This window comes from Larus michahellis, chromosome 1 (assembly GCF_964199755.1).
Source record: "Larus michahellis chromosome 1, bLarMic1.1, whole genome shotgun sequence".
NCBI classification, from domain to species: domain Eukaryota; kingdom Metazoa; phylum Chordata; class Aves; order Charadriiformes; family Laridae; genus Larus; species Larus michahellis.
This window is the reverse complement of record NC_133896.1, coordinates 91993911-92004409: the sequence shown is the minus strand read 5'-3', so window position 1 is coordinate 92004409 and position 10499 is coordinate 91993911. Positions and strand designations below refer to the sequence as shown.

The 10499-nt window shown below is 49.6% G+C and overlaps 1 protein-coding gene across 1 annotated transcript; it reads right to left on the bottom strand.

The window, feature by feature from the left end:
* Positions 1–3398: 3398 nt before the first annotated feature.
* Positions 3399–8296, bottom strand: VAMP1 (vesicle associated membrane protein 1). Its single transcript, XM_074593135.1, has 5 exons — positions 8171–8296; positions 7293–7422; positions 6310–6468; positions 6009–6060; positions 3399–5613 (listed from the first exon to the last, which is right to left on the bottom strand). Coding segments are annotated over exons 1-5 (360 nt in total). The 5' UTR covers positions 8173–8296; the 3' UTR covers positions 3399–5596.
* Positions 8297–10499: the final 2203 nt, after the last annotated feature.

Here is a 10499-nt window from a genome sequence, read left to right as displayed (position 1 = left end):
TAGGATGACAAGACCACAAAATATCAGCTCAACAAACGTTTCAGGTCTGGCTGGAAACAAGAGGCAAGTCCACCAGTCCTGGCATGAGAGTGAGGAAAATTGAGTGTTTCACTGAGAATATGAAATACTAGAGAAAAGGGGAGAAAGTGTGCATTTAGAGAGATTCATCAGTTGGCAAAAGGCAAATTAAAGGTCTGAGCTGTTGTACATGAGGAGAAAGTTCAGGCGATATAAATGCTCAGTAATCATAGGTATGTTAGAAACATAGCACAGTTATTTGGAGGACACAGAAAACATGGAAGGAGCAACTGTAGGTCATACAACACTGACGAAAAGCAAGTTTCATCTTTTTTGGACTGCCATGCAAGGGCAAGGCAGAGAAGTAGGAACAAAAGTGCTTGAAGGGGGAAGGGAAGTGCACGAGGGGAGAAATAATTTTGTGGGTAAGTTGGAGTATTAAGGTGGTTTGGTTTGCAGGAGTAAGCAGTACAGAAGTGTGTAGTTCCATGTGCTTAAGAACGCAGATGAGGAAAAGGAAGGTTTATACAATGGGGTAATTACAGAGGGAGAAAAGCGATGAGTGTTTAGGAGCTTAAAAACAATAGCAGAGGAACTGTGGAAGTGTTTGTTGCTGCTGAAATACAAGGAAAGAGACATGAGGTCTTTTGGGATGTGGAACAACCCACAGAGACAAAGTACAAAGGGCCCCGGGGTCTGTGGGACCACAGTGGTGGCAGACATTTGCAAGTTGATTGAGGGCTAAGAGCATTTGGAAGTCATGTAGCAGCAGAGAAAAGGGATACAGTCAGTCTGGGAAATGCCGGGACACTGAAGGTTGAGGGCTCCAACTGTGAGATCAGATGAATTTGGAGGATCTGAGAACTTCTAGAAAAACTTGGAGTGTAGTGGGACTGGGGGAACAGAATAAAAGTACTGGAAGAAAGTGAAGAATGGGCTAGCCACTCTAGGAAGGAGGAAAATTAAGCAGAGGACAGTTCAGAAGGCAGGGAACACAAGGACAGAGCACCACAGGCAGGCAGGCCCTGCCATCTGCTGAAAACTTATTCCTTATCGGTGTGGCAGCCACAATTTGACAGATCCCAAAATTATTTTTTTTCATAAGAATTAAGTTAATACAGGAAATGCATGGAAGTACAACATTAAGTGTCTAGAGAAGCCAGAGAGTGAGAAAACAACCACTTCAGAAAATACGCAACACATTTAGAAGAACTAAACTCTGCTTGCTGAAGTGCTTAGAGAAGCCAGACAGAAAAATGCAAGCTTTGTCTGCACAGATTGAGGTCAAACCTAGAAGGAATTTGAGGAAAGGGTTACCAGGCTCTTGGGACAGGCTCAATAAAAATCTAAGGGGTGGAGATGTGCTACATCAAGAAATGAAAAGGGCAGCAGTGGTGTTGGTGAAAGGACAGAAGCAACCACGGAACTCAGGAACACACCAGAGGGACGGCTGTGTTCAGTCCTGCAGTTCTTCATACTTACCAATGTGCAATACTTAAAAGGGTCTTGTGAGCATGAGAGAAAAGTGCCTTCACCTTCCAAGTACATACTTAAAGGCAATGAACTAAAAAAGAGTTTAGTATCTGGAGATTATGGTAAATTTATATAAAAAAATAGTACAGGTGGTTTTGGAAAAGAAGTCTGGCAGGAGAGAATACGGAAAAAGAGAGTAATTTTGGCCTCTGCAAGAATCATTTAGCCAGCCTATGCACTGAAGGGAAGGATCCTATGGGGCTGTTCATATCAGAAAACTGGGGAGCAAATAAGGGTGTTCTGGGTAGCTATCTCCAGCAGAAAAACAGGTCAAAGATTCTCAGAAGTATGGCAGCTGAAGCACAACTTTATTTTGGCCTGTAAACAGGGGAAGTATTGTGAAGGCACCCACTTTCATCTTCCTAGAGGAAGCATTGTTTGGAACCTGGAAGAAACACTGGGCTACTCACATATCCAACAGACACAGCACGCTTGCCTATTTTGTAAAACCTATATCCTTCTCTGTTACATCTCTTGGAGAGTAATTATTTGCTTAGAGGTCAGAACAAACATAAAACCCCTGTACTTCCCCATTATCACCTCTCTTTGCCATGTTAAGGCTTCCAACCCCAGTGGATACTTCAGAACAAGTGTTGATGCTGCAATCCTACTCTGAAGAAAAGTGTTTTGTGTCTTCCCCACTATCATTTGGTTGCTCCCCAGCTGAGACAAGAAACCAACACCCCCTCAGCTGATGAGAGCATGCAGCCTTCTTCAATCAGTACATAGAAGCCTCAGGAAACCAGAGCAAGGCTTAGGGCATCTAGAAACATGAAGGTTTAAAACACATCCATTTAAGAGCAGTAGAGTGAAGGCCTCACCAGATCAGGAGGTATTGGAATGAAGCAGTTGATATCAGAGTTCCACGTTCAAAGGCAGAACCTGAATTTCTAATTATACTTTTAAAGAACTACAACACACACTTGGCAGGAATTGTAGCATGACTAGTTCATTCAGGTTGTGCAGGCCTGATCCGTGATGAAGTTTAGACTGAAGTTTAGACTGTACATGCTGCGTTAATCCATCAGCCAGTCCAGGCATCCCCCTTCCCCAGGAAGGCTTTCACCTTTGAAAGAATTAGCCTAGCTGTACTGCTCCAAATTCACGTTGCTCTAGTATGATTTTGGTGATGTTTAAGACTGGACAAAGACTGGCTGTAAGGGAACCACAAGCCATAGAGAGTACTGTTTTACAACCTGAAGTTTGTAACAGCAGGAGCAGATATAAGGGCACAAGTACCTCATTTTAAAATAAGTCCGCACTGGACAAAGCTCTGTCATTTCTTTTTAATGAGTTTCAAGTGTACAGTGAAGTAAAACAAGGCGGCACTTACCTTTATTCCAGCCATGCCCAAGATACACTGTGAACAGCATCCTACTCTTGGATCACGAGCACATGTCCCAACATCAATGGAGAATTGTTTTCTGGGTTTAAGGATCTGAGGATAAGTTGTTGAAATGCAAAAGCAACAGAGCCCGAGGAACTAGAGCTACCAGCAACACACACTCCCATTCAGAGCACTACTTCCCCGTGCATTATGCAGTGCCTGGACGTTTGGTGGTCAGAAGTAGAGCTGGATTGGGCAGCCTCTTCCCCAGAGCTGCTGGTCCATACATCTTGTTACAGACTTACCACGGAGCCAGTCCAGCACACGGTTCCAGTACAACTGGAACTACCATCATTGTAATGGAAAAGTACGCACTGCTTTGAGGGCCAGAATCTTCAGGTGTGTGTAGAGCATAGAAGTGTCCTGCCTCACCCCCGCCCTCCCCCCCCAAAACAGATGTTCCAACAAGAGTTTGGTATCCCAGCCCCTCCCCACCCAGTGACAGACCAGACAGACGCAATAAGGTGGTGAATTGTGTTTCTTAGAGACCATTTAAAGTACATGAGCTGATTACTATAACATGCCAGAGGAGATTACAGTTGTGTTTATAGAGGAAGGAAATAAACTGCACGTGCGTGAGTGGCTATAATGCTGTGGACAGCAGAGTCCCTTGCTTTTACTCAGAGGGCCTTGGTGATTTTTCTTGCCCATGCATAGAGACACAAAGGAGGGGAAAGGGAACAGAAGAAGAGGCAACATACAACATCTAAGAGAAAGAAATGGAAGAGACAGCCTAGGGGGACCTCAGCCCCCAGAGGAACAGGAAGAATGGGGCACCAAAGGCTCGTTTAGAAGAGTTCAAGAGAAGTGCTGGTCTGGGGGCCTCAAGCTTGTATGCCCACCCCCTAAAATGATAGCAGTAAGTAGTACAAGCAGGCCCTGGCTCCTCTTCAGTAGATGCACTTCTGACCGTCCATCACATCTCAGTTCCACAGGGAATTAGGGAAGTGCTCAGGGGACGAGGGCTGCTTCACTCCAGATCTTCATCTCTGCCCTCACCCAAGGTGGACAGGGATGGAATTGCAGGGAGATGAACTCAGCGCAAATGAAATGCTGGGGCATGGAAGTGAGCATGCAAAACCTAGCCCCTTCCCAGATGCCCTGTGAGGAGGAAAGGGGCTTCCCTGGCACACCCAATGAAACAACAAGCTTCTGCTCCTCACAGCTTTTGTACTTCACTCCCCTGCCTCCCCGCATCCTCTTAAGCCTAGACAGATCCCAGTGTATTCTAGAACCCAGGTAGAGCTTCCTAAATTAAAGGAGTGCCCTCTTTCCAGTCTAGATTACAGGCCCAGCTTGTAAGAAAAGACAAGATGCACTTTCCTCAGAAGACTCTGCAGAAACTGAGGAACAGGGCAGCTCATTTAACCCCAGGTTTGTCAACACACTTAAGCAACTCACAGCTCCTGCTATTTTTGAAGGAGGAGAACAAGGGGATTGCTTACAGGAAGCCACAGCATTCCATGCTGCAAGTTTACTTTTAGCAGATACCATCTTGGATCTAAATTAGAGAACCCATAGCAAGTAGGAGGATTTCAGTTTGATAGGCAAGATCTCTAGAGATCTGCGCTGCCAAACTGGGACATCTGATGTCACATTGTAATACCCATGCCCAGAGCAGCATTTCCCTTTGAATCCCTAGCTAACCATTCCAAGTATTTTCTAACTCCTGCTGCAAGTTAGGACTTTGTAGTAGCAGAAACAGAACAGGTATTCATAATCAAAAAGCTGTGTGGCTCGTTCAGTCTCATCTGGAATATCCCCAGTCCTTTGACATTCAACTCAGTAACACAAAAGAAAAACGTTTCCACTCTGCCACTACCCCAAAGTCTTCCAGAAAGCTACAAAACAGTAGAAAGCCACAGGTCCTGGCTTGTGTCTGCATAGATGAAAGGAATATTTGACACCCCCCACCAGACTCCTTACTGTTGTTCTTTTGTTCCTTCTGGCAGGAGATTTTACTCCCACACATGCCTTCTAGATAGTTACAAAACTCCTTAGTCTGTTGCACTTGACTGAGGTAATCATGTAGGCTCTCCTTTATAATAACTGAAATGGCCATGTTCAGACAGCAAGTCATCTGAAAATAAGGACAGGCAGAATAAATTGTTTCTTTAAGTGCTCATCTCTCCATGGCTAGAGAAATCTAGATGACTATATCTAGCTCAGTCAGATGGTTCACAGTCACTGACCAACACAAACTAGCCTTTATTTCAGAAGCTCAATGAAAAGCTTAAGTCATGCTGCTGCTCTTTTTAGGCAGAATACTAAAGAATCTCACATGCTGAAGTCCTTCATCCCCAAAGGCACTACATTAAGGCATTCTTATTTTGCTAGAGTCCACACAGGCACTATTTGACAAGTTCACACCCAAAAACAAGCCACAAAAATTCCCTGCAGAAGAGCAGGAGCATTAGCTACCCACTCCTCCTCTGCTTCCCCTTCCTTTAAACTCAGATGACCCTCCCTAAAGCTGCAGCAGCTGTTGAAGAGTCTAACCATGTTCAATAGAGCGCTTCAGAGTCTATACAGAAGACAAATTAAAACCAATAAAGAAATCAATGAAGAAGCTAGGTGGAAGGGAAGGAAAGATTCAGGGGCAAGAAGAGACAGGCAAGGTGACAGGGGACAGTAGGCTGCAGACTGAAGGAGCTACATTCAAGTAAAAAAGTAGACTGGAGACAAAGCAATAGGAAAAAAAAGGAAAGAACAGAAGGGCAAGTTACACCAAAGGTCCCCCAGAGACTTCCAAATCCCCCACCAGGGAAGGGACTTGTCAACCCACCCGCTCCAGGGTAATTGCCCCTCATACTTACAGGTTTACCTGACCTGGCAGACAGAATTTCCCATTTCTACAATAATGGCCACCCCCAATTCATTCCATTACTATGTAAAGCATACCATTTCCACAATAGATGTGGGAGTTCCAGCACCACCACCTCCCTTCCCCAAGGACTGAAGTTAACACTTATGCAACCAAGACCCTCCAGATCTCAAACCAAAAAGAGAGTTTAGAGTACTCTAGAGTTGGTACTTCTTCACCTTTGATCCTGGGCTTTTTGGTACTTACTTACAATCACCACCACCACAATGGCACAAATCACTCCCATCATGATCATCATCTGGAGAGAGAGATTGTCAGAGAGTAATACTCAGAACAGATTAACAGGTTCACATCTTCCCTGACAGCCAGGGAACATAAGCCACACCCTGAAGGTAGGACAGCCAAGGTCTCAAAGTCTTTCCACAGTGAAAGAATCCTAAGCATTTGAAATAGTTATTAAGCCCCAACTATCCTCTCAAAGCCCTGCAGGAGAGGACTAGCCCAATTTCCTTCTGATTAAGGAGATCATGGCACTAGGAAAACTCACCTTGCAGTTCTTCCACCAGTACTTCCTTTTGAGTTTTGCCGCGCTACTTTCAAATTGTGAGGCACCAGCCTGAAGTGCATCTGCCCGGTCATCTAGCTCTGACAGTTTCTGGTCTCGTTCCAGCACTTTGTCTACATTTACACGCATTATATCAACCACCTGCAGAAGGAAGAATAGTAGGAGCAGTTATATTGGTAAAGAGAGTTGAAAAAAGTAAGAGAAATAACTTGGCCAATAACTAACACTGAGATACTAACAAGGGAAAGCCCCAAACAAGACAAAAAGGTCGGGATATGAAACAGCTTTCAAGTCATTGCCTACTTTGAAGTGGGGAAAAAAAATCCTAGACACTCTGTTAAAGTATCAGTTCAACTACACTTAAACCAGGTCCTCAGCCCCACATTATCACCTGTTTTTAAAAGCTCTCAAAACCAGCAAGCCTAAGCCACCCCCCTCACAAGTGTAATCATATGCTCACTCCCCAATAACTGCAAAGATAACTTACAGCTACATGTTGCTGCCCCAGTGAGGCATAAAGTCGTTACTGCATGACAGCAGCCATGCTACAGACACTGACCCTGGAAAGTCAGGCAAGGTTCCCCGCACATCCCACATTGAGCGTGCACACAGACAGTTCCCTTCAAGCAGCAGGCAGGGATTAAGAGTTGTTCTGGATGCTGTATAGCTTTATTTCCGTAACAGATGCATGATGCAAAGTACCAAAAAATCTAACAGCCTTGCTCCTTTGAAGTCTTATCTGGAATTAAGCGGTGTTTAAACTTAAAGCAATTTCATCTCTGCTCCAGCCTCTTTAGAGGTCTGCCATCATACTCTTGAGTATTGAGTATTTTCTGGCATTAGCATGACAAGAGCATCCACCCCCTCAGCGACAGACGCCTGTCAAGAACACGGCTGCTGCAGAGCAGGAGGAGAAGAGTCTGGGCAGCCTTTGGGATGCTGGCGCAGCTGGCAGAGCCACTCACCTCCTCCACTTGGGCCTGCGTCTGCTGCAGCCGGCGGTTACTGCTCAGATTGGGGGGTGGCCCAGAGGGGCCCCCACCAGGGGCTCCCCCTTCAGGGGCCCCGGGAGCAGGTTGCTGAGCTGGGTCAGACCTAGGGAAACGCACAAACAGCCGCTCAGGAGAGAGGAACCCACACATTCCTCCTCCCCTCTCCCCAAATCCACCCAAACCCCGGTGTTCCCAGGCTGAGGCAGTGCTGGCAACAGCTCTGAGGGCCTGAACCCTCCCCGGGTCCCAGGAGCAGGTGAGCCTGGAGCAATGGCAGGCCCAGGAGAGCAGCGGGGAGGGCCAGCCCCGGAGCTGGGGGCTTGCGGGTGCGGCCGTACCCGGCACTGCGGCCTCCCGGGGCCCGGGGAGGTGGGTGACAGCCGCCTGTCCGCGGGGAGGTGACCGGGAGGCGGCCCGCAGCGTGCCGCAAGCGCCGGGAGGAGGGAGGGGGACGGGGCCACGCCGGCGGGGAGGCAGCGCGGGGGCTCCCCGGGGCGGGGAGATAGAGACAGCAGCCCCTGGGCGTCTGGGCGCAGCGGTGGCCTCCATCCAGGTTGGCGGCGGCTGGAGGGGGGCGCGGCGGCCCGGAGCCCCGCACACCACCGGTGGGGCACGGCCCACGCACATACCCCCTCTCCAGGCGGTGGGGCCTCGACGGGCGCTGGGCGGGGGGAGCAGGACTGCCCGGGGGGGGGCGGTGCGGGCAGCCTCGCCTGCGGCTGCTGCAATGCGCCACTCGGCCCCGCCGCCGGCCAGGACACGGGATCAGCGCTGGCCCATTCCCTCTCGCTCTCACCCACCCCCCCGCAACGCGCCCACCACAACCTGCCTACGATCGGGCGGACACTCACATCGCCGAGCCGGACCAGGACCCCCGGGCACGCCACAGCAACCGGCTCCACACCAACACCTCTCACCTCCGCGCCGGCACGGCAGCTGCCGGGGCACCCAATTTATAGGCGGCGGGGCCCCGCCCCTCTAGAGCCGGCAGCCAGTCAGAAACGGAAGTAGGAAGGACCCTCCAGGATCAGCAAATCAGCACCGCCTGTGTGTTCCTCCGCAGCCAATCAGCGCAGAGGAGCGAGGCGCCCTGTGTAGAGGGGCGATTCAGCCGAGCCCCGCCCCCTTCCTCTCGCTGGACTTCCGAGGGGATAAGCCCCGCCCCTCCCTTGGGGCCGTCCAATGGGAGCAGAGCCCGCCCACCCCTCCGCTCGGCCCCCTGCGGAGGGGCCGGTGAGTAGCGGGGGGGGGAGCGGGCCGGGCGCCCTCCACCGCGGTCCCGAAGGGCCCAGGCGGCAACCGGGGCCCCTCCTGCCGCCTGATGCCGGGCCTGCGGGTCACGCAGGGCCTGGACGCGTCACCTGCCCCGTGCGGTTTGGAGCCCAGCCCAGTGCTGGTGGCGTTATAGGCCGAGAGCCTCCGCAGCCCCCGCCGCCCCCGCCTCCGTCGGTTCCGGTGAAGCCGCCGTCCCTGCCATTAAAACATGGCGTTGCTGGCCCGCTCCCAGCGCACGGCACGGCGTAACGGGGTCCCCAAAGGCTCCGCTGGGGGAGGGAGGCTCCAGCGGCAGCCCCGGGAGCTGCCGCCTGTCGGGAGGGGTTTCCCCTGCATGGATGCTGAGCGGCCTGATGGATCGGAAAGGGAGGATTCTCCAACTCGGGACAAACAGGGATGCAGGAAGGTACTGGAAGAAGTCCCCCTTCTGGACAGCGTTTGGTGTGGTGAGTAGGGTGGCAAGCCACTGGTTCACACCTATGCTGAACTTCAGTTCCCTTCCATAAGGCAATGCAGGCCGTTAATAAAAGTTTTTAGCATCCAATGTGACAGACTAGTAGATAACACAAGATAGACGCCTTCTAAACTATAGCCTGAGAGCCAAAAGACCATGGCTATGAGGAAGGTGAAGACTTAAGACGGGGTTGTGTCTAGACCCAGATGATTTGCCAATAGGACTGTTGAGGGTTGAGGAGCAACCCAGCAGCTGCCTCAGCGGAACCGAAGGTTTTTAAGCTGTGCCTTCAGACAAGCTGCAAAGGGACAAGTCGTGGATGAAGCTCCTGTAGCTTGGCGACCTTCCTGACGCAGTTTGAGGTCCGTTCCAATAACCACTGCAAGTAGCAGAAGATGGAGCTCATGGAACTGCTGGCCCACACAGCCCTTGCCAAGTTGGTGCTTAGTGACTAAGAGCTGACAAAGGGTACAGGATACTTTTCCCTGATGCTTTTCCGGTTTCTGACGTACTTTCAACCAAAGATTTGCTACATCTGTGATCTGCGTATGTAGTAACCCCCAGCTGCTCTCTTCCAGGTGCTTTCTCAGTCTCCACATCAATCTGTGCACGTTTCCTGAATCCACAATATCTTTTGGTGGGAGTACTACAGGTTTGCCACCTTACTCCTGAGAAACATGGGCTTAGCTGCTAGAACAGAGACTTTGGCTTCACCTTTCTGAGGCTTAGACCTAAAGGAAGTTCTTTTAACTCCCCAGTTACCTAACAGCTGAATTAACAACCAAGGGAGAAGAAAGAGGGAAATACCTGCTCGTCTTACAGATTTTTCTGAAGTAGATAATGGTCTTTGTGATGCTGGACTAGAGGGATGCCAACTTTGACTCACCATAACTTCTTCTATAAAGGAATCAATAACAGTTATGGAAGACTAGAAGCTAGAGTTTTTAAAAACAATTAAGTGCCTGAATTACTTTCGCAAATCCTACATTATAAATGAAAGGCCACTTGTCAGGGTTCAGTTACCATCTGTGTGAAACAGGGACAAATTCTGTTCTTAAGACAGGTTTTGATACATTTCAATTAACATTTGGATCATTCACACTTAATCACAGAGAAATAGAGGGCAAGGGGGCAAGCAGTGAGCAGGAAGATGTTTTGGCAGGTACTCTTCACACTGACGTGAGAACTTGGCTACAAGGAAAAACCTAAGCTGGAGGGTAATGCAATTGTCAAGTAGTAAGTGAGAACCTGGGGCTCACAGAGACTGAAAGGATGCTTGAAGCCTGGCCAAGAAACAGAGAACTCACTGGTCAAGTTCAGGGATGCAGGCTGGAACAGACGCCTGCAAGAAGTATTTCAGAAATGACTGAGGGGGCAGAACCTGCACAGAGGAGCTCGGGCCTGGACCACCAGCAGGACCTTGGGACTGGGCCAGAAACACACAGTGAAAG

Bases quoted from the DNA above. Each gene is read 5' to 3' on its own strand.
- VAMP1 (XM_074593135.1), bottom strand. The intron at 6,469-7,292 runs GTGAGTGGCTCT...TTCCTTCTGCAG, and splicing joins CGCAGGCCCAAGTGGAGGAG to GTGGTTGATATAATGCGTGT. The intron at 6,061-6,309 runs GTGAGTTTTCCT...CTCTCTCTCCAG, and splicing joins ACTGGTGGAAGAACTGCAAG to ATGATGATCATGATGGGAGT.